The sequence below is a fragment of the Megalops cyprinoides genome, chromosome 19 (assembly GCF_013368585.1).
Source record: "Megalops cyprinoides isolate fMegCyp1 chromosome 19, fMegCyp1.pri, whole genome shotgun sequence".
In the NCBI taxonomy this organism is placed as follows: domain Eukaryota; kingdom Metazoa; phylum Chordata; class Actinopteri; order Elopiformes; family Megalopidae; genus Megalops; species Megalops cyprinoides.
Genome location: NC_050601.1, coordinates 25,047,152 through 25,071,136, shown reverse-complemented (window position 1 = coordinate 25,071,136; position 23,985 = coordinate 25,047,152). Strand labels below are relative to the sequence as shown.

Below are 23,985 nucleotides of genomic sequence, written 5' to 3'. Positions count from 1 at the left end.
TGTTTATTTTCTCAAATTACATCCATTAAGAGGATCCAGTATGTTTGGGACAGAGGTGATGATGGGGTGTAGTCTGCCTTCACTGGCGGAGGAGGTAACAGGTGGTTGTCATCCCACAGGTGGGGCGTTCGAGTGGGACGATGACTTCTCCTCTCCGGAGGCTTCCTTTGTCTCCAAGACAGCCACTGACCTTGCCGTGCCCAAGCCTAACTCTGTGGCCTCGCGGTACTTCTCGCCACCTCCACCAGGGCGCGCCACAGAGCAGACCTGGACCAGCCCCTCCACCTACTCCCGCTTCTCCATCTCCCCTGCCAGCATCGCCAGCTTCTCCCTCACCCACCTCACAGACTCTGATACCGAGCAGGGAGGCAAGTGCCACGCGTGCACACATACCACATACATACACACACACACACACACACACACACACACACACACACACACACACACACACACACCACACAACACACAAGACATAATACACACATACACCACACAGATTTGTGATAATCACACAAGTATGATTGGCAGATACAGATACAGGTGAAAAGGAGACTCTTTAGAATGTCCCTCTGACTCTTTCTGGCTGTCTTGTGTCTTTTCTTATGACTGCAGGCAGCAGTGAAGATGGTGAGAAGGAATAGAGCAGACCCTACACCCCGCTGTGGCACCCACCTGCAGAGCCTTGAGAGGACCGACAGACTGGACAGTGAGGTCTGATGGTCATCCGTGCTTTTCCCACGGCCAGCTGGAAGGAAGTGGGTGGATGGGGGGGGCGTGGCTCCAATGGCGACGGCAGAGAAGAGGACTCGGAGTAGGCGGAGCCATCTGCTCTGATAAGCCCCGTGTGGACCCCCTGCCTCCCTGCCCACAGTCCTCACCCTGCCCCCCTCCGCCTCCCCCCTTCATCAAACGAGATGGATCGGGCTGAGCCCAGAGCCCCGAGTCTAGAACTCTCACTGTTGATTTCAAGCTTGAGTAGCACTCTCAGTCCATATGTTCGGAACAAGAGGAAGATAACCCAGCTGCTTCTCCTTCCTTTTAAACGCTGCCAATCCAGTTCCAAACGTCAGGCTTTTTTTTTTTTTTTGATTTTGAAAGCCGCTGCTTTAAGGTTCTCATAGGCGCTGCGGAGTCGGGGCTTGCGCTGAGCGGTGAGGACAGGTGAGAAGCGGCAGCTTCGTCCGGTCCGTCCTGCACCGCTCGCGTGTACAGGAAAAGTTCTCTCTGTGTTTGGTGGGCCGGATTTCAACGCTCTGGACCGCAGGTTCGACACCTGTCTGCGGACTGCGAGGTTGTGTCATGAACTTGGCTTCAGCTTGATGGCTTGATGGCTTGGAAATTTGAGAAACGTCCACATCTTATTTACTGTATTTTCAGTGAATGTTTTTTTTTTATTTTTAATTATTTTCCTTTTGTATCCTCAGGGGTTATGAACAAAGGGGTCATGACTCGCGCACCAGTTTTGCAAGAGCTGACCATTTTGGGGAAAGAAAAGTACAGATTAGTACAGTGTTGCAAATAAAGGACCAGTTTTTTTTCCCATAATTCACATGTGATATTTAAATTTGTAATTACAGTCTGGAAGAAAAAGGGCATTTCTGTTCTTTGATGAAGTGGTAAAGAAGGAGAGTCATTGAACTGGGTTTGATCCTGGCTGCATCATCTGGCGACAATGACTGGGAGCCCACAGCAGCAGAAAAAGAATTGGCTTGGCTGTGTTGGGGTAGGGGTGGGGATGCCAGCCAGGGTTCTCTTGTCACACCTCTCCTGGCACACTGGGACACACTTGGGTGCCTGTGAGTTGCTTAGATGAGGGAGATGGGCCCGTTTTCACTTTGGCTTTCTGGTGCATTGTGGGACTTGTAGTGTAAAAATGGCTACAAAAATCACTGCGATCCTGTGTGAATGCAGAGGTTTTTGCAGTGAGACAGGGCCAATGTAATATTGGCCCTTACCAAAAAATTTGAATGCTGAAGGTGCACTGGTAAAGAATACTCTGTGTACTGCATCAGGGTGTTGCGTAGATTCACTTACCTGGATGGCTTCTCCTATTCACTAAGACACTGTGTTAGCCAATCCACATACTATGGAGGTTGGTGAATCTGTGCAAAATAGTCAGAGTGTTGCTCTAGACAAAACAAGCCTGTTGGCACTGAGTGCATTGTGTCTAAGGCACAGCTGATCAATCAAAGGCAACATTGGTGTGATGCTTTTCAGCTTGCTGATCTGTTTGTTTGAAAACAGGCCATGTCATTATGCCTTGATGATTATAAAACCACTGCCCCCTCACAAGGAAAGGAAGCAAACTTAAGATTGTAAAGATTTGTTGTTTTTCTTATGTTCCTGTGTAGATTACTGAACCCCCACCCCCATGTGACTGATTTTAACCATGTTTTCTCTCGCTGTCGTGTATGGGCTGACCGGTACCTGCTGAAAGACACCGGCGGAAGAGTTCCTTTGTGGAAAGCTGGAATGTAACGCGATCAGGTGTGCAGATAACTGAGGTGCAATGAAGATGAATCTGGTTGGGTTTTTGTTTGGCTTTTCCTTTTGTGCTAGTTTATAGGAAGCTCCAGTGGGAGTGTAGCTGTGCCTACACATTCGCCCGCGGTGCCGTGCAGGGATTTAAACGTTAGCAAAACTGTTTGCTGCTATCGCCTCGTTGGATGCTGAGACTGAGGAGAACCTAAGCGGGCATTTTGTGCTCTTGAACACGCCCCCCCCCCCATAAAAAAATTAGGTCTGTCCCAACAAGGTCCCCCCCAATAAACCCCCCCAAGCATACGAGAATCACTGAACAGTGAACACTTTTGTATAACCACAAGTTCAATTCAATACAAAAGAATGAACAGGAAGAATGAATTGAGATTTTCAGTATATTTACAGTATATATGCGCGCACACGTACACATGCTTAAATACATGTTTAAGCATTGAGTGTGTGTGTTTGTATATATATATATATATATATATATGAGAGAGTGAGGAAGAGAAAGCGCATATATATATATATATATATATATATATATATATATATATAAAAATTACTTTAAAATCTGCTTTCAAGCTGTTCTTCCACATTTTCCTTGTCAAAGGCAGATGTCTTGGTTCAGTGAAAGTTAAGCTTTGCGGTGGCTCACTCATGGAGGAATCCCAAAGATTATAAGTGGCCGACACTTAACTAAAACCCTAGTGGATTCGTAGTCCTTATACATGTATGCTGTTCATATGCCCTTTATACCCGAGTACAGCAGTTACTGTATTTTAGCAAAGGCTCACCTCTGTACTGCCAGCAGCCAGTGCTTTGTCAAACTTGAACTGTCACTCAATGAAATCCCATCATTTTACTCTACAGTATAAACATTTGCTTAATCTTGCACATTTGAGAAGTGTGACTTAATGTCAAATTGTACTGATGTATATAAATGTTTAATTTTTGTCTGTAAATGGGGAATGATGTTAATTGAGTCCTAGGTTTGAGGTTTCAATTTGTAATTTAAAAATCTACGTTAAGGCGACATATCATAGTTCAAAAAGTGGCATAATGAAGCAATTGAATTAGATGCACCAGAACAGATGAAGATATGCAGGTCATCCTGTCTTTAATATGTACATGTAAAAAAAATGTAATATTTTTACTTCGTATTGATGATCATGCATAGTGTAATTGATGAACTGTTTCTAATTAAATACACTATGTTTATTTAATATTGAGAATAAATGAAAATTTACTTCTATGTGTATATTTTATGTCTTGCCTCATTTCCCCAGGTTATATTGTGGTTTTGTTGTTTTTAATATCAAACTGAGGAAAGTTTAGTTTTTACTCATCTCTGTCACGAATACTGTTTCACGGAGCTGAAATGCAGGACCCTGTAAGCAGGGTAAAGTTGAGTTGCCAGAACAGGAGAGACTGGGTTCAGGATTACTTACATAGTTTACGTTTTTCACTGGTTATTCTTTTGTATAGCTGGGGCAGTGTCTTGCTCAAGATCCCAGTCCTAGTTCCCCACCTTGGAATCAAACACTTAACCTTATGGTTACAACACCATTCCAGTCTCCTCCAGGTAATCCCCCACCCTGGCCCTCAGAGAGTATCATCAAGCATTGTCACGTGCCATTATAGTTTGTATGAGCTCACAGCAGTGAGTTTGATTGAAAACAAAAGTTGCACAGCAGAGCTCAAGATAAAGGGGTATTAATGTAGCAATGTATTAAGTTTGTTATGTTTATGGAGAGCACGGTTTGTTACTCAGGCGCTATGAATAGGATAACATTTACACTGAAATGAACAGCTGTTGTGGCCTAACTTTCTGCTGAAATAAATGTGCGATGATACAGTGAATCTCAGAGCTGATCTTGCACACTGAATAGCATTTGTCGTTTCGGACAGACCTGTGCAGGCGGGAGGTGGCGGAGCCTTTATCTCAAGGGGCGGAGACCGCTTCCCAGGCCCTCCCCCTTAGATGGCAGATGGGCAGGCCATGCCGGAAATCACAAGCCTCCCACCCCTACAAAATCATGCCAGGGCCACGCAGAGGGAAACTGAGGGTGTGTAGGGTCAGACAACCCCTCCAACCCCCCCAAATACCATGCGCATCAGCTCACACCCTAATCAGCAGTCCTGTCCGAGCCATGCATGTACCACACCAAATCTGTGCGTTGCTTTTCAGAAGGGATTGCTCTGAAGGCCTGTTTCACATACACACCCCTAGCTCTCCTGTTCTTATTGCTAGTCCTGTTGTTATTTTACCTTTACCTATCAGAGGCAGCTGTAAAATATTTTCCATTTCCAGGAATAAGTTGATCACTGCTAAAAAATGAAACCCAGGAAAAGTTTGGAAAGTTTGCAGAATGTGGGTGATCTTTAAATATTTTCACAAGGTATATGTATAAATGCTTGATTTGCCCAGACAGACATTGTGCCTGGGGTGAACAATTTGAACTGCTGGAATCCTGCAAGTGAAATGCTACAATGAATCCAAACTGATAAGTTGTACTCAACAAGCTCTCAAGACTGGTTTAATATGGAGATAAAGGTATCACATACAATACAATTTATGTGGAAAATAATAGTACATACATCTATTTTGACAGTGGACAAAAGGTAACAACACATGAATCTGTTCAATTACCGTCTAATTGTACCTGTAAAACAATCATGAATTTGTTAACAGAAATAACGTCCTTTCTGTTTACGTCCTTCTAAACATGTGTAGCCTATATGTGAACTGCTGTGTATGGTGTATTAACATCCTAGAGGTTCACCTTAAAACGCATAAAATGGCCAGATATAGTCGAATATTTCTAAAAATAACTTATGTCGATGCTAATAAATTTAATAGCCTCCATGCGCGCGACTGCAAATAAAAAAGACAGTGCTTAATGCATGGACTGACGGGATGTGATGTGCGAGCCAGAATTAGATGATGGAGTCCGATATGGTAATCTTAAATTTGGGACATAGGTACGGTATATATAAGGCTGGGCTGGGCGCTGCTGGCACGGTCGGGCGGTCAGCGCGCGGCCGCGGCTCGTGTTTCAGCTCGCGCGGGGTGGTGAGTGTTTGGGGGGGACTTTGCAGCGCTTGCAACTCCAGCGTGAGACGCAGCAAGCGGAGCCCCTCAGAAACACACACCCAGAGTAATGTGATTCTGCCTGGCCCTAGCATGCCAGCGAAGGGGTGGGGACTGGGGAGCGAGCGGATGGGGGTGGGAGTAAAGAAAAAAACGAATACAGAGTGTGTCACCGAGAGGAACATATCCGTCCGCAGTGCGCTGGATCTAATGCTGCTTAATCTTCAAAGACGCGCAGGGGGACGGCAGCGTAATTAGAACCCCGTCGCCTGCTCTCATCGATTCTAGTGCTCTTATCGGCGCTCTCAAACTGGAGAGGAGAGAGGAGAGGCTCTTTTTAAAACAGTATATCGTAGCAGTAAGACTTTTAATATAACATCAGCAGCGATGTTAATAATAATTCTGGATACGTCCTCTGCAGTGACATGGCGCGGAGGCTAGGAGGTGGTGTCGGTTTTAGTACTGTCAGCAAGATTTAAACTTCCATGTACTCTTATTTAATTATTTTTTGTTCGTTTCTTTTCTAAATCAATAATACTGTGAAACGAAAGACGTTACGTGGGCACTTGGCCAGCGTTTTATATTGTCCCTTTGCACTTTTACGCAAATCAAAAATGAATCGAGATACTTAGCCTAAATAGCATAAACTCTATATAAAACCAAAGTACAAGGAAATGAGAAGGCTAAGGCAAACCTATTTTCCAATTTAATTTCACGACACAGTGTCAAATACAAGCATTGCGATGTATTTCAGGACATAATTTGATAATTTTGTAATCCCATGTTTCTTATAGGCTCCGCCACATTAACAATATCTAAACTGCAAACAGTATCACTTAGACTCAGTGAGTGTATATTTAAAATCTCCCTTTTGGTAATATTTCAACAATGTGGATATTTACCGTCTCTTCAAATATCAATTTGTTTCGAAAAATAATAGAAACAATAAATCCACCTTTATGTGAGTAAATGTATGTATGTTTGTTGCACGTTTGCAAACATATTTTACGCTTCTAAGATTGAAACACAAGGAATAACAGTCGCCTTGTAGCCTACATGACTATTTTTAACCAAGGTTAAACATGATCAAACATGTTTAAACATGAACAAAGTCCCATTTTTAATCGTAGAGGTTTTTTTTTTACATGTCATAGCTGGTGAAGGTAAACTTATGTAGAAGACTTTATATTAAGGTTATAATGTAAGGATCCATATTCAGTTCTACTGCTGGTATGTCGTATGTCCCAAGTTGTATGTCGCATCACCATGAATGCAAGTGTGTGTTTATATCGTCTGTATAATTTTTCATGCCGACAGCACATCGTTTTATTACTTTTTAAAGGCGTCCGTCCGGTGGTTTGAGCCAGACTCAAGCCTGCTTCACAGAGCGGTCTCGGACTGGACTGTGTTCCCACAGCAGATACATCCGCACTGAAACCATGCTGTCTGCAGTGCAATGGGACCTGTCCACAATCCTTTTTAAAAGCAACATGTAACAGAGCGCTTACATCCATGTCATTTGAACTTTCAAGAAGCGGGAAAAGCAAGATACGTAACCATTAGGCCTAACTATTTTAGGAAAGTTACTGAATTGCTTGAAGGAAGGGATGTTCAAAATGAACTGGACGAAAATCTTGCGTATAGATACAGCCAAAAGTCATACAGCTATTGTGGAGCTCCTCTGACCTCTAGTGGCCAAATGCACAAAATGCTGTTCTTAGACATACTAGTGCAGGCAAAAGACGCATAAAATCATGGATCCACTTTTCTTCTTTTTGACCATTTCCTGTCTATCAGTACCACACTCTTATGTCACGTGTGAACGGAGGAGCCCGTGGCTCAGTATTGGCAAGTTCCTGACCCGGAGGCGACTGTCGGCCCACCAGTCTTTGTAGAGACCTGAACACTATAACTACCCAAATTCAGATACACGTTAATTTATTTGTCACGGGTGTTTGTCCGGAAAATGTCTCGTGTGTGCAGCTAAAGCGATAAAATAGGCCCATACAAATAATTTACTCAGACAATTGCTCAGAATATCGGCAACTGGACAGCTGCAGCATCAAAGAAATGATTTAAACAGGTAACAACTGAGCACCCATAATAGGAGTACCTGAAACAGGAATCTATGAATAGCAAAATTGCAATTTGGGCCAGGGGTGTGGCAGGAAAAACATTCATCCTGAAACAGTTTGTGCCGTTAGCAGGGTCTCGAGGTCTCCAAACTGCAAGCAGTTAATCGCCAAAAAAGAGAAGTGTGGGTGCGCGTCATCTTGTAGGAGTGTCGATAAGCGCGCTGTCCTTTCAAAAAGTCAGTGCAAATTTTCTAAGTTAAAGTCCTTTAACGTTTGCAGTACTTTGCGACGAATTCAAATTTCTGCCAGTTACATCAGGCACTCCCCTGAGCTCTTAATATGTATGTATGTAACGATAAATAGCCTACGTGTATATAGATAAAATTAGCCTACCAAACTGTACCCAGCACAATCAATGTCGGAGTAAGTTTGTACAGGGCGCAATAATGTATATTGTCCAAAAAACCCCTCTAAACATACTATAGTGTATGTCATGTGAAAATGACCACGAATAACGGATTTTGCATACCCAAGACAGTCAGACTATTGATAGCATCACAGACTCCCCCAGACGAGCGCTTGGATAGCGGAGCGCAGTATGGTGTTGTAGGGCTTGTAAAGTATTAAAAGTGAATGATTGCTGGTTCGATTCCCAGATGGTGTAGCCTTGGGCAAGGTACTGAATCAGAATTGCTTGAACCAAGACAGTCTGATAAGTAAAACGTAACATAATGTAAAATAATGCAACGTAATCTCTGGCATATGAGCACATCACAAATTGTCCTACGCTACGTGCAATTGCTGAAATGTCGATTGTTTTACGGTCGTTTTCCTATTGTACTAGGCAGACTTGGGCCCCCTTTATGTTGAATTTTATGCTGTCGTTGACAGAAGCTTTATTTTCATATAATGTATTGACTCACACCAAATGAAGCAGTGCTTTCTTAGAGCATAGAAGTGCAGAAACACGAGCGTACATTTAGATTCTTAATGTTATTTTTTCAGAGGACAGGGATTAAAGTGTTACGCATCTCTGTGGCAAGTCGAATGTCGTTCACTTATCTTGAAATCTCTGTCGTCAGGACCCTCTGTCGGTAAAAGGGGGTAAGGTCTCAAAGGTAAGTCAGTGTTCTGAGCCAATAAATCCTCTCGATGATTACTCTATAAGACTTTCCTGTTATTAGACTCTGTGGCGTTACCCGAATGAATTACACAATACAGTTTGATACGTTAGGGAAATGAGATTATGAAATAGGAATATTAACTAAACTCCTTGATTTTGCAAATAAAATAGTGCCATTTCAATGATCTGCTAATCTGAACATTGTCCTCTACAAACACTCACTCATAGCTGCTATGTTTCTCAATCATCCAGGAAGTGCCCACTCATTTACCCCAGATCAAAATCTGCAGTTAAAAACAGTGGAAACTGAATTAAGTAACCTCTCAGTTTATCAATGATAATAAGCAGATGATTTGGATACATTGATACTATTGCCTTATATGGTTATCCTAGGGAGTGGCTGTGCTTTTCAAAAAAAAAAGCCTGACATCATGACAAAGTTGCCTCACTGCCAGCTGTGTGTGAAACGTACTTCCTTCATCCAGTCTCACATCCCTCTGGTGACAACAGTGCCCTAAAGTGAGATAAGTATGCACAGACCACCCCAGGTCACATGGAGAAGCATCACCTGTTGCTGCTTGCATCTCACTTTCCCAGAAGGTCACACTTCGATCAAACAAAACTGGGATTTTTGAAGTATAAAAATTGGTATTTTGCAGATTGTGTAATGTTGGCCTTTAGGGTATGCAGACTCATCCTCTATGACATCAGAAGAATCCGCCCCCTCCTCGCCAGTTCCACAACCCAGCTCCTGTTCAAGGCTCTGGTCCTTTTAGGCCTGAAACTCCACCCTTGCTGGTCTCACTGCATGTGTGATTACATCTCTGCCATTCTTCCAGACTGCTGCTGCTCGATGGGTCCATAATCTCCCCAGTTGCTCCCAACTCTCACCCCTATTGATCCTCCCTTCACAGACTACAAGTAATAGCTAAAATGTTTAAAAATAGCCCACTGGCTCCCCCCGTATGTTTAATCACTTATCAGAGTCTACTCACCAGTGAGGTCACTCTGCTCAACAACTTCAGGCTACCTAGTTATCCCGCCCTTTAGTGGATGGACATTCCAGTCACATCCTCTGTCTGCTCTGGCCACGATGTGGTGGAGTGAGCTTCCCATAGCAGTCAGGACAGCAAAGCTCTTGGCCATCTTCCATCGTAGATTGAAGTCCCACCTCTCCAGACTGCATCTTGGCTCTCATACCCAAGCATAACCTGCCTTCCCTTATTTGTGTATTTTGTCTTATTGCATGGTATGTTGTTTTGCACTGTATAGCACTTGTGTTTTGCAGAATAATCTATGAACTGGTTACCACAGCACTGTGTAGGGGGCTTTACACATGTTTGGATGTGATCAGTACAGACCTGCACTTTGAAACAGCTTCACTTGATTGCACTTTGTACTTGTTCTTGACAAAACATAAATGCAAATGTAATGTACACACCTATTGGGTTCTGACTGGATGGTTAAATCACCCGCTGCTTTTGATTGCTAAGTCTCTGTGAATGCATTATCTCAACTAAAGTTGCAGCTGTCACCAGATGCATTACCCATGTAAGCAAGACTAAACTGCACAAAGTGCCACAGTCTTGCCACTGCTTGTTTTTGCTTTAGATGTAAATGATATCTTAGAATTAATTAATATACAGGAGACAGAACATAATTAGAATGTATTTGTAACATCATCAACAGTGTGTTTGGGGGTGGTTGAAGAGAGCAGACGGAACATATGTTGTCCGTATATATGAACACATGTCTGTGTCTCATAAAGAGGCTTTATAAACCTATTTGTGAGTCATTCGAGGTGAATCTACCTGGGCGGCCTTTTCATACAGAACATGGTGAACAGAGACGGCACGCCAAAGTGGTAATGTGGTAGCAAGACAGAAATGATTGCACAGGGGGTACATTCACGATTAGCGGACTACTGCTACTGCTACAGATACTAATAACATACATAATAATGGCGAGACCAATATAGCGTATGATTAACAATAAAAACAACAATAGGCTATTAATACCAAACATGTACTGCGTAATTTTTTTAGAAGTGTAATTATTAGCGAAGTTGTTAGCTAAGTTGCACGCCATGTTAAAACAAAACAGAAAAATGTATTGTTATGTTGACTTGCCGTCAATCGTCTGATATATCGATGGCTTTTGTGGCCGCAGCTTGCACCGTCTGGGTGAATTCGCGGCCTGTAGCTTTAAGTGCCACCCCTCCCCGCAGAAGCGTCCCACTCCGTCACGTGACACTTGTCTTGTGACCGACCAGACTGCAGGAAAAAGCGCAATTTGAAGAGTTTACAGCAGTCAGCCTCATGACAGTTTGATTGTAATAAACGAAGCGACCGCAAAAGAGGGGTGTAAACATGGTGAAAATTTAGGGTGAATTTAGGCCGCCAGTCCTCCCAGCGCGTAGACTAAAAGCAAGGGTGGTTTCTGGGGTTTCGTACAGGGCGAAAGTTGGCGCTTGCATGAGGGGTGGTGATAAGTTTTTTTCTGTCCTCGTCATTTTCTGTTTGGATATACAATATTTAAGGAAAATTGAGAAAAAAATCAAACCGTAAGTTTGCGTATTGTTACTTAAAAGAAGACATTGGAAAAACTAATTTGCTAACTAGGTAGGGAAGAAAGCAACACAGGTATATTCTAGCTATGGACAACAAACCACTCCTGCAAGACAGACCTCCTGCCTATAATGCCGTACCAGGGAGCTATGATTACGGTCCCAACTACGGGGCAATACCCACGCCCGCCCCACCGCCACCGGGCTTCCAACAACCGCCCCCACCCTATCAGTATCCACAAGGACAAGGTAAGTACCCACTTAGCTAGCTTGGCTAGCTGATCTTCATTAGAAAGTATTTCATTAAGTTACACCTGTGAGACAGCGATTCGAGGAGAGTGTCATGTTGTGTGTGTATAGCCGTCGGCAAACTTATATAGCAAAATATATACTGCGACCATTTAGCTAGACATTTAAATAGATAGCTTGGTATGTATTGGTGGGTCATATTTTTCACATTTCAGTTTATATTATCATTCAGCAGTTTCCTTGCCTTCTCGTCAAAGGGTAGCGTAACCTTTAATGCAACCTGGCTGGCTAGCTAAATGGTGCGCTTTGCTTCTTGTCCGTCGTACGTATTGTGTAACAGTTTGCCGTGAAAGTGCTGATTTCTGAACTTTGATGTTCTTTGTGGCTCTGTAGACGTAATGTTAATTATATTATTTGTGTCTTAGACTAACTTAAAAGTCGTTTGTGCATTAATCCAGCGGACCTATTTATATAATGCAAGGAACATGACGCGCAGAATATTTTTCACTATTATATAGCGTCGCAATAGCATCTTCTTTGGAAACGTTTTAAGGACAAGAGACTTTCAAGAGTATGTACGTTGCTTTTTCATACTGCACTGTTCGGAGAAAACGGGATGTTGACATTCACGCCTTTTTCGGAAGTATAGATGATATGTTTAGCTAGAACAGTTAAACGCTTTCACTTTCGTTAAACCCTGAAGGCAAAACTCCCTTTTATTGTCAAAGACTCCTTGTTTAATTCTTTCACAAAAAGCTCCATGTTCACTGTACTTGTGATGAACAAATATGTCTTTACTTCCTTACTGTATATATCTACCTATGAGATCTACAAGTTCACAGAATGCAATCTGCATGAAGGCACGTAGGGTGGAATGTTCTATGGTTTAAGGATTCTAAAAGATAGGCCTACAGCAAGTGTAATGTTACAGTAATAAACAATTTTATCTCTCATAATGCTACTCCCTTATGTCTGTACATGAAAATCTTAAAATATTTTAATATATCACACAGCATAACTTGGATTAGTATGTTATTTTAAACAATAAAGATTATCACACTGCATATACAGGGGGAATAGCAAATCTTACATGTTTACATATTTTGTGCAATGCCAGTCATATACCCTTATTGTGTGATATAACAAGGGTACCCTACTGGTGTATTTGAACCTACAGCATTGTGGTTAAGACGGCCTCCCAAAGCACTGCCTCACAGCCATGCTGAGCGTGGATTGGAGGCACAGTAGATATGGGGTTTGGACCTCAAGTTGAGAATTTAGTTCACAGCCTGGCACATATCTTAAGTTGCTGTCTCTCTTTGTCATGATAGGATGCCCTCCAATGCCTCCTGTTTCCCAGCAACCAAACTGCGCTGGGACGTACACCATCATCCAGCCCTCAGTGGTGGTCGTAGGGGGCTGCCCGGCCTGCAGGTGAGAGTACCCTCTATATAAGGGCGGGTGGGGGGGGGAGGACGTCGACAGGCCTGATCGGCTCTGGCTTGACTGGGCCAACGTGGCACACTGGGACTGGAACCCCACAGTGGTGTCACTCCCCAATACCCGTCGCTCCGCGGTCACAGACAGAGTGACTTCGCAAAGTGACTGTACAGCAATAAATGCTAAGCTATGAGTTTGGATTTAGTTAGGGTCACAGTTTCATGCAGTAAAAAATGACGCCGCCGCCATGGTGCTGGGATTAGGAGAGCGTTTCCATTATTGCAGAGCGTCTTGATCCGCGCAGCCGTTTCTCCTGCACGTGCTGGGTCGAGCATGTGGAACAACCGTTGGGGAAACTGATCCTGTTACCAATAGGCTATAGGTTCAAATCTCAGTTGTACCCTTGAGCATGGTGCTTAAAATCAATTGCCTCATTTAATATCCAGTTATATAAATGGATAAGAGTCTAAGTTGCCCTGAATAAAGTCATCTGCAAGCAAATAAGTAATGTACTTGTGAGGGAGGAGCCTCATCTCCTTTGGGAGAAAGTACATAATCACCCAGGTGACGAGTGGCGACACAGCCCCTGACCTGCAGTAAACCCTCTCGCCTGCTCCTTGTGCTGTACCTAAGCTCTGGTGACCACGAGTGTTCAGACGAGTCACGTGACTTCCTAGGCCCCTCACCCCACCAAACTCGCGCAGCCCAGCCGGACGGCGAAAAGGCAGCCCATTCCATTCAGTACACAGGGCCTGTGAATAAATGCGAAGCGGTCGCCGTTCGTTCCGATGGTCACGAGCGGGTTGAAGCAAAATCTTCAAAGACGCGAGCGTGGCCTTCAAGGATTTTCTCTCAAAGTCGTCGCCATGTTGTGCGCAAACGGGAGCCGGCGCGTTCTCTGCGCTCGTGTTCGGAAGGCGGCGCCCAACCTTGTTATATCTGCGCGGACGTGCAGCGACAACAATGTTGTTTTTTAAGGGCGCAACCCGGGGCCTCAATCCCACTGCTGTTGCCTGGCACCATGTCCAAGCAGATAAGCTTCCCCATACCGGATCACTCTCAGGCCCGTCAGAACCGTCAGCAGTCAGTCAGCAGCCAGTCAGCAGCCCTTTACAGTAAATAACACAAGCTGCTATTGCATTGTGCAACATAATTACTAAACCAAGCGGTGCGCCACCGAGAGAGGGCCTTTGTGCCCCTTTTTTGCGAAAAGGGAACGATGGCGCTGGTCATGTGCATAAGCGTCAGTTCTCAGAATCGGCAGCCCTGCGTTCGGAAGCACTCACACTGACCTAGCAAAGCCTTTTTCTGCTCTCTGTCTCGGAAGAAAAAAAAAAAAACACAAACCTCATCCTCTTTGGTCATGTGACAGCCAGAAACCCCAGATCCCAGTCACGCTGCAGTCAATGCGCGGCTGTGCTGAGGTGAGGCTATATAAAGGGCTCATAGAGATGTGGCCTCTTTCTTATCTGAGCTGTATCGGCTGTAAAGGTAGAAAAAAAAAAGTCTGTACAAAAGTAAGGTCATCCCGTTGTTATAATTATGTGCATTGTTAATTTGCCCAGCAGAAGCTCATATCCAGGATGACTTGCAAGGCTTACGTTAAATATTAGCTGTTTATACGAGTAGAGATGTTTGTCGAAACAGTTTGCAGTGATTACCTTGTTCATGGGTACAACAGCAATGTTGTGCTTAGGATTTGAACCTGAAAAGCTCTGGTTGAGTCCAGTGTGTATAAAATATTAAATACGTCTTATTCCCCCAATGCAATCAAGATGTACTCAAGTTATTAATTCTTTAAATTAAGATATTTATCTTACAATGAGAGACAAATGTACATGCAACGTCCTCCAGGGGTTGTTAACCCACAGAAGTTACACTATGTTCCCTCAGACAGATAGGCACCCAGTGTGTAAATATTTGCCCTGTGGCCCCGTGGGTATTGGGTCATCGAAAAGGCTTTCCAAAAGGTTCCCATGGCCTCTCCCCTTGGCCCTTTTAGCAGTGTAGGGCTGGGAAAATGGCCCTGCAATGTCCGTGAGTCCTCTCCAGGGGGTGCACTTGCATGTCAGACTGAGGCCAGGAGTCTCAATACTTTCACCGTGTGAGTCATTTTCCAGGCTCTAGTTGTCCTTAAGTGTTCATTACTTATAATACGCCTAGAATGTGTTTATTTAAAGGAGGTTGAAGCTGATAGTTAGATACAGCAGAGCAGCTTTTATGTTCAGAAGAGTCTGCCCCTTTGTCAGCCTACTCAACCAGTTCCATGTGCAAGCCCTGTTTTTCTCCCACCTAGACTACTGCAACTTGCTCCTTACTGTCGTTCTGCATGTCTTCTTCATGTGTGATCAAACCCCTGCAGCTTTTACTGAATGCTGATGTTCGATTGGTTCACAGTGTCCCCAAATTCTCCCGTGGCTCACCCATCCTGATCTCCCTTCACTGGCTACAGGTTACAGCTTGCATCCACTTCAAAGCGCTGGCGTTAGCCTGCTGAGCCGTGAGGGGAATGGCTCCCTCTCATTTGTAGTAAATCCTGAGACTCTACCTGCCGGCCAGGCCATTGCTCTCAGCTTCTTCAAGGCGCTTGAGGACTTCTCTCGTAACTTTGCACTCCGGTCACGTCCTCTGTCGGTCTTGGCCCCTACGCGGAGGAACGAGCTTCCCGTTTCTGTCAGAACAGAAATGCTGGTCATCCTCCGTTGCAGACGGAAGACCCACCTCTTTAGGCTGCACCCCAGCCTCCCTACCAAAGTTCTTTTGTTTCTCTAATGAGTAATGATTCAAGTGGAAGTGTATGTCAGGGTTATGTGTGATTATGAGGAAGTTAACTTCAGGGTAAGGGTATTGTGTTGGAATGGTATAGTCCCTCTGTCACGTTGCACTTACATTCAGATCTTGTGATCTCAGCGCTATGGTTGGTGCTGACATTTGTTCATATGTGGTTAGTGGTGTCCTGTTTGTGCAACTTTTCATACCACTTTAATAGATTCACTTTGTGAGTCATCTGAGAATGTCAGTAAATAACAGTACTGTAGCATTCTGAATGGTGAGATAATGTACTTATTTGGTGAAGGCAGTGTGTTTTTTTATCCCAAGATATAATAAAAAATATAAAAGATGGCACATGGTTGAGGTTGTAGCAAGCTGTAAATGTAAAAACAATTATATTCTAAATTATATTGTACTCTATATTGTATGCACAGTGCATTTTTGGCTTCACTCTGGCTATATAAGAATCTATAGGAGATAATTTAATCCAACAGAGATATAAAAAAGGAAGTGCTGTACATTGACTGTTTTGCTCTGAAACCCATGTTTAACTAAACACGTTCTTTATCCATTAATGTAGCCTAACATTTTGTCATTATGTAAGATAAGATATCTAAGATAGAGAAGAAACGTTTTGAAAGTATTTTCTAAAAGGTTAGGAATCTTTGTCTGAATGTTCCTGGCTTTGTCTGAAGGAGAGAAATGTCTGGGTGGATATTATACCGTCAATTTGGCTGGATCTGAGGCTGGGCCAGGTAGTTGCCATGAGGCTGAAGTATTGAGTTGAGGCAAATCCTTGAGCAAAGGACAAGGGCCCAAAATTGACTTCCATTTGAGACTAGACTTAAGCAGACATAAATTTTGGTTTGCTGCATGATGAAAAGACCAATTACTTTGACATCTTCTATCAGCTGGATGATTAAATTGTGTGGTTTCATGCAGTTTGCGTGCAGAGTGAGCTTGTGAGAGCATGGGATACCATCAGAGTATTGATGCGATGTCCTGTTATCGAGACTCATAGATGCAATCTTGCTGGCTTTCTACCCTGCTTCAACTCATTGCTTGGCTTGACATGTTTTGACTCAACTTGCGGCCGGACATGTTTTGACTGGACTTCTACATTTCGACTCAGAACTTCACTCGACTGTTTTGCTTCGTAACCGGACTTGCCAATGTGATATGGCTTCTGGGTTGAGTGTCGACAGGACATACCTGGGCTCAGCTGTCACTTCTGTACCTTCTGTCTACTTCCTTTCTCCTCTGTCTCTGACTCCCTCCTGACTCCTTCCCATTTCCTTCCTGACTCCTTCCTTTTTCCTTCCTGTTTCCCTCCTGACTCCTTCCTGTTTCCTTCCTGTTTCCCTCCTGACTCCTTTCTGTTTCCTTCCTGTTTCCCTCCTGACTCCTTTCTGTCTTGTTTCCTCAGAGTCGGCGTGCTGGAGGATGATTTCACCTGCCTGGGGATCCTATGTGCCATCGTCTTCTTTCCCATTGGCATCCTCTTCTGCCTTGCACTGCGCCAGAGGAGGTGTCCAAACTGTGGCGCCACCTTTGGGTAGAGGGACCAAACTGCATCTCACTCATGGCCCAAATATTGCTCCTTTTTAATTTTTTTTTTCTTTTTTTGAACAATTGTGCCATGCATTTCCTACATAAGACAGTGATTATAATGAAGGTATGACAATGACAAGCATAAAAAATTAAGAAAAAATGTGCATGTGAAAACGTATCTACTTTTTCTTTCACACGCATGGCAAAAACCACCATTCTTGCTCTCTCCAATCCTTCCCTCTGCCAGTCATTTATTGCTCAGTTATCGGTGCCTTTATGAAATGATAAATGAGTAAAAAAAGAACAAATCAATTCGTTAGACAAGATCTCCTCAAATGGAAGGGAATGATTTGTCAGTCATTGTGAATTTGCGGCTTGAAGTTTGAATCAGTTGGACAACAGTGAAGAAGGCGTGAAATGAAGACAATTACTCTCTGTCTTTTGAGTCGTGTCTGAATGAACTACTGAGCTGGCAGACTTGCTTCCTCCACTGTGGTTAAATTTCCTTGCACCAGCGCTCCCAGCACCGTTACAGGGAGTAGTCAACTTGACCAAAGGGGTTTTTTGTGAGTAACATTTTCAGAGAACAGCCTTGGGTGCTCCTTAATGTCCTGTTGTCACACCTTTCACCACTAAAATTTTCCTGCAGAATCCAATGCAGGGTCATGTTTCATTTTTAAATACAGTATATAGACAACCCTACTACAAAATGTCAACTAGTTAGATGCTTTAGGATGAATGAATTATTTGATGGTATATTTGTACATTTTTCTGGAAGCCAGATCTGAATTTACAATGCTGCCTTTTGGTTAATTGTGGGTCCATGTTTCTATTTGCACTGCGCTGATAATCTTTGGTTATTGGTACCGTACTAATTAATTTTCAAAGGATACCTACAGTCCTCACGGAAACTGATGGTTACATTATTAAGGAAGAAGAAGAAGCCCTGCAGGTGGCGTAAAAGTGTAAAAATATACACTATATGGACAAAACTATTCGGACACCTGACCATTACATTGTAGTGACATTGTATTCAAATACATATACTTTAATATGGAGTTGGTCCCCCTTTTGCAGCTATAAGAGCTTCCACTCTTCTTGGAAGGCTTTCCACAAGATTGTGGAGTGTTTCTGTGGGAATATGTGCCCATTCATTTTGTAGAGCATTTATGGACCTCATAAATGCTCTACAAAATGAATGGCACTGATATTGGCACTGATGTTGGACAAGAAGGCCTGGCTCGCAATCTCTGTGCACTGGTCATAGTCATGTTGGAATAGAAAAGGGCCTTCCCCAAACTGTTGCCACGAAGTTGGAAGCATAGCATTGTCCAAAATGTCTTGGTATGCTGAAGCATTAAGATTGCCCTTCACTGGAGATAAGGGGCCTAGCCCAAACCCTGAAAAACAGGTGTTGCCAAATACTTTTGTCCATATAGTGTGTATTCACCCTTCATGATTTGTTCAGTGTGTACTGGTGCATTGCCATTTCCTGCCACCTGTCACTTAATGTTGAAACAAACTGCATGCGCTTGCATGTAGTTTGAAATATTTTGCGATAGTCATTGTAAGCGTACAGTTTTTTATACCAGGTTGTGTCAAAATACATCCTCTCTATACAGCACCGAATTTTGACAAGGCAGCCAAAAATGACAGTGCACCGGGTTTTTCCATTTGAATTTGTTATTCTGTAATTTAGGGAAGATGCAATGATGGTGTCATTTGCAGTCACTTCTGTAGGAATTTCTGTCATTTCTAATGAAGGACAATCTTGATCAGTCAATCAATCAACAAATCAAGGACTTTTCTTTTTCTGCACGCCTGTGCCGGAGCACACGTGACATCATTGTGTCAAGATGTAATAAAATGGTTTCAAGGTTTTTTGATTTGCTTTGAAACACTACACTTGCTGTTAAAATTGAGGTTCACACTTTTTTTATATAAAAATTATTGTAAATAAAATTATATGAGCGTAAGGCAATTGGTGTGAGCTGAATTTGTCTGGATACATGACATTCTACAGAACGTTAGGTGTCAAATTTACGATTTTGGAAGAAATGTATTATGAATTGTAATTAGTACCTCAAGTTAAGGACAGCCAACCATAATTAAACTCAATTCAGCCCAAAGTTGTCAGGTTTTTATATGAGTTGAACTTGCGGAATGTAAGATTTTCCAAGTTTTAATCACGCTGATTAAATTAAATTTGCTTAACAGGCACCATTAATCGGGGTCAATTATACATCTTACAGTGTAGGAAGCCATTTCCACAGCTGGGTATGAACTGAATCAATTCACAGGTCCTTGTTCCTAGTACCCTACCTAGGATTTCAGCCTGCAACCCTTCTGGTTACAAGTTATGTTGAGCACAGCATCACACTGATTGAGCAAAGATCTGAGACTCGGCATAGACGATTAAAACAGTCAATGCTTTATTACAGTCTGAATTAAAAAAAAAACATTCATCACAGACTGTCCTTCAACCGTATGGATATTAATGTTTTCATACTGCTAAGCTTCATTCCCACAAGAATTTTAGAATGACCAGTTGCAGTATGAAAGGAAAGGGGTTTCATACACGCCACACAGATAACGCCCCCCCCCCCACCCACCCACCCACCCCAAAACACTGACCCGAGATCAGTCAAACCCAACTATTTTAATGCTTGGAGGCACAGTTGGTCTACACCAGGCCACACATACATAAAATAAGACCCCCCTATAATCATATTGAATATAAGAAACTAGAGTTTTTTTTTTATTTTACAATGAAAATTGCTGATGAGATATGGAATTTACAGTGATTTTGTTACAAAGACATAAAAATGCAAAGCTGAGCAGTGTGTATGGGACAGGACACTTCGGACAGAATTAATTCCTTTCATCATACATTCCAGACTAAGTTTAAGGAGTGGGAAAAAGGTTTTAAAAAAGCTACCATAAGCTCTAACAGCGGAGAGGCTGTCATAAATGTGACGGGTGTCAAACTCAGAGGTTATAATTGTGCCCAATACTTGTGAAATATCATACTGAAATGCATTATGGGAAATGTGTAAGTGTATGTCAGATGATCTATTTGGACCAATTAAGTCCTGGGAATGGGGTTGGAACAGAAACCAGCATAAACATGGGCCTCTGGCAATCCACCTTGTTGCCCACAATGTACAAGCAGTTATGTGGCATTCTCTAAGGGAAAGCCATGTTTCAGTGCCATGTATTGTACATAGTACTACTGCAATGCAATCAAACAGATCTTAATACAGGGGTTGGGCAGCTCCAGTCCTGGATGGCTGTTCTAGGCACTGCCTGTCCTTGACCCCAGATGGTACACCAACTTGCCCATTGTCAGCCCTCACCCCAACCATTTACTGTTGATGTTGCATTTTGATTCTGATCCAGGATCAGCTATTAAGGGCAGAAAGTACCTATGCCTGTAGACAGTGGTCATCAGGATTTTGATTTTGATTTGGTCATATCACTGTTTGCAATGGGGAGCAGATAAAGAGCACACAATTTAAAACACCCCCTAGTAAAATTTTAATTACATATTGTTATAAGAAGGTATAAAATCACCAGCAGCACAGAATCTGAGTCTAGGTAGACAGCTGTCAAACTAGGTGTAGTGAAATAAGTATAGTGTCAGTGCTGATTGGTTAATACTGTACACTGCTGACAGTAAATGGTAGCTCCACCCTTAATGGGGTTCTTGTAGCTTCATTGGCCAATCCGCCTCAGCTCTTAATCACTTAATGGAGGAAGTTACTCGGACAGGAGGTCATCCCAACTAATGTTGCAGGTGCACATTAAACGGCGAGTCTAAAACCTGCACATGTTAATGTGACAGACAGAGATGAATTCAAATTTTCTATCTTATCTATTCTAAGATGTGTTGACAATTAGTTAATTACCTTTCTGGTGCATTTCCCTTTAAAAACCAAGGGGATAACAAGAAATTTCTCGATAAGACAAGAAAGCACGTTGGTATCTGAACAGATAGGGAAACTTCATGCCCTCAAAACAATAATTTCTCTTCTGCTAAATGATGACTTGCAAATGTCTGTTTATAAAGTTATGGCCAACCATGGCCAAAGCTACAGTGACAGATCCTGCATTTTCACATAGAATGGGTTTGTTTTGGTAAAAACTGACACCAGTGTATTCCCACAACAAATATATGCCTCACTCTGCTGTATATGTACTTAACCTGAAGAAACTGCTATGAACCACAGCAACTGTGTGTGAATCAAATAGCTCACATCCAGTGGTGTATGCTTTCAACTATCATTCTATTTTCAGTTTAAAATCTTTAACTGAACATTCAGCAAAGGTAAAGCAAAGGTAAAGTCCTCTATTCTGAAAAAGTATATACACTTCTAAAACTTGAGAGGAAAACAAAAGTTCTAAGATACAGCTTTTTGCACACACTTGTCCATACAGAATGAGGAGAGGCTTGTGTGTATTCACAAACGAAAAGTCTTAAAAATATATGTGAGCATTTGCATATAAATAATCTGTCTTGCCATCTCAATGTGAGTCTGTGCAGCAGCACATTTAAGACATAGTTATTTAAATAAACTTGGCATCTAGAGGGGGAGAGCTATCCAATCCTGTCCACTTTGGCCTTTTTTTTAAAACTCGCCCACATCTTGCCGTCATACAGTACTGCGTGAAAGCATTTTCACGGCTGCACTTATAAAAAGGAGAAGTTGTGAGGTTCACGCTGCAGATCGGAGATGGACTGAGGAGATGGGGATTGGGTTGAGACCCTGGAGCAGTAGGTTGTTGGATTCAGCCCCTGGAGCCAGCAGTGGCGGCTTACTCTCTCCCGTCCGTTAGATGATGGGGGCCGATCTGTCGTTGGTGACCGTGGGCCGCAGTTTCACTCCGACAAATGGATTCCCTCCCCTGCAGAGGCAATGGAAGTCATTATTGGTGAGCATGTGGGGATGGGGGTGGGGGTAGTGCTGTAGTGAAGCTAGGGAGGGACAGGAGTTCATCCGGAGGGGGGCTAAGTGGAGGTGGAGATAGGGTGGGACCTGGCAACAGGTGAAAACAACAGCAAGAAAAGAGAGAAGCTCTGGCATTTTGCGACTGCAATTCATAGCTACTCACCCCAGGAAGGGAAGCTTTGGGGTTCCATTTGCTTGAGGTGCCTGTGAAAGACACAGTGGAAGAGAAACAGTGTCAGTGGACTCTGGCTTTTAGCATCACCTCAAGAATGAACAGTACTTTTCTTATTTTTCTTTGAGAACTAAGACCTTTAAACAGCCCAAACAACACCCCCCCCCCTCCCTGTGGCTGAGCTGACTGGTCTGATCAGATTGTCAGAAAAGTTCCTTTGATGCTATGCAGTACAGAGCACGGGAGGTATAGACTGTCACGCTGCTTGATCAAATGTTCCAGGAATCCAGGCGTTCTTGAAATGCAGGTCCTCTATGCCTTTTGTTTTTGTGAAAATAGAGATCCTGGTGGTTGAGTCGGTTAAGTTCGTTGTGTGTTTTTATCTGGGTCCCATAGTTTGCGTTATTTTATCTTTAATTAAAAAAAGACACAAATGCACACAGAAATGTTAATGTACAAGAATTGCAAAACAGCATCAAGCACTAAAGAATCTCCACATTAATTGTAAGAGTTCTGGAGTTGAAGTGAAACACACCCAAGCATAGTTTTACATTGCAATAGCAGAGAAGGGCCCCTAGAGGGCAGTGCCTGATAGGAGATGGTACTGTGTTGCCACCTGCATTGGTGCTTCTGCAAACCCCCAGAGTCTTACAGAGTCTCAACTCAGCAGCATGTAGGAGCCCTCCACAGCAAAGACACCTCTTCTGGGTCACATGACCACACAGGGAGCCCCCTCAGCCCCCTGCTTCATTTCTGCCAGGGGTTTCTGGCTCAAGGAGGCGGAATAGATCCGGCGAGCTCTGGCAGCCAGCCCTTACATTCTGAAATCAGCACGTCAGCCAACAAAGGAACCCCTTCTACCTTTTTACCAAATGCCCCCACAATGAACCATCGCTGCCTCCACACAAACACACACACCCCAGCACAAAGGCAAAACCAGGCAGGGAACATTTTTCAAATGATGACACAAGCCCGGAACATTCCTACCTCCTCCTCCTCCTCCTCCTCTTCCTCCTTCTCTTCCTCTAAAACAAGTCGAGTGGAAAAATCCAGAACTCTCTGAGGGTGAGGATTCTAGAATGAGCCTCACTCCTACATTCATTGAGGCAGGATGCTTCTATACTCATGCAGGGGTCCTCTGCAGTAGTCTCTCATTCTCTTTAAAGCATCCCAAATGCCGGCTCTCTCTGGGGGTGTCTGCTGAGCGCGTGGTTCCTCTACCCCCCCCCCCCCTTTTTTTTTCTCCCTGAAACAGCTCTTATGTAACAGGTGGGGCTGGAATCTCCAGAGGGCCCGGGTCTGTGCGGAGTGACTCACCACGTGGCTCGGCTCTCCCTCCGAATCTTCGTGAACAACAACAAGACCATGTGACAGACATGAGAACCGCAGGAAATGCCAGACTCCCACCTACACAACCGGCTTCTCATATCTATATTTAGCCTCGGCGAACGATCGTGATCTCTGGTCTGCTGTAACTCTGGCGACTGCGCCAACCGATCTATCATTGGTT

At 43.4% G+C, this 23,985-nt stretch overlaps 3 protein-coding genes across 4 annotated transcripts in view; 2 read left to right on the top strand and 1 right to left on the bottom strand.

Moving 5' to 3' along the window:
* Positions 1 to 1,854, top strand: part of LOC118794409 (serine/threonine-protein kinase LMTK2-like) — a 34,643-nt gene extending 32,789 nt beyond the window's left edge. Inside the window, exons 13-14 of the mRNA XM_036552660.1 lie at positions 120 to 368; positions 616 to 1,854. Coding sequence (XP_036408553.1) covers positions 120 to 368; positions 616 to 644 — 278 coding nt within the window. The 3' untranslated portion in view covers positions 645 to 1,854. The remainder of the gene's footprint in view (positions 1 to 119; positions 369 to 615) is intronic.
* Positions 1,855 to 11,044: 9,190 nt separating this feature from the next.
* bri3 (brain protein I3) lies at positions 11,045 to 18,349 on the top strand. The gene is made up of 3 exons (XM_036553134.1): positions 11,045 to 11,591; positions 12,923 to 13,025; positions 17,230 to 18,349. The coding sequence occupies exons 1-3, from the start codon at positions 11,432 to 11,434 to the stop codon at positions 17,360 to 17,362; spliced, it is 396 nt and encodes a 131-aa protein (XP_036409027.1). The 5' UTR covers positions 11,045 to 11,431; the 3' UTR covers positions 17,363 to 18,349.
* Positions 18,350 to 21,792: 3,443 nt separating this feature from the next.
* baiap2l1b (BAR/IMD domain containing adaptor protein 2 like 1b) overlaps positions 21,793 to 23,985 on the bottom strand; it is a 42,813-nt gene continuing 40,620 nt past the window's right edge. For both annotated transcript variants that reach the window (XM_036552933.1, XM_036552934.1), the window contains 2 exons: positions 22,467 to 22,507; positions 21,793 to 22,259 (listed from right to left, as the gene is read on the bottom strand). In XM_036552933.1, the coding sequence (XP_036408826.1) occupies positions 22,187 to 22,259; positions 22,467 to 22,507 (114 nt within the window). In that variant the 3' untranslated portion in view covers positions 21,793 to 22,186. The remainder of the gene's footprint in view (positions 22,260 to 22,466; positions 22,508 to 23,985) is intronic.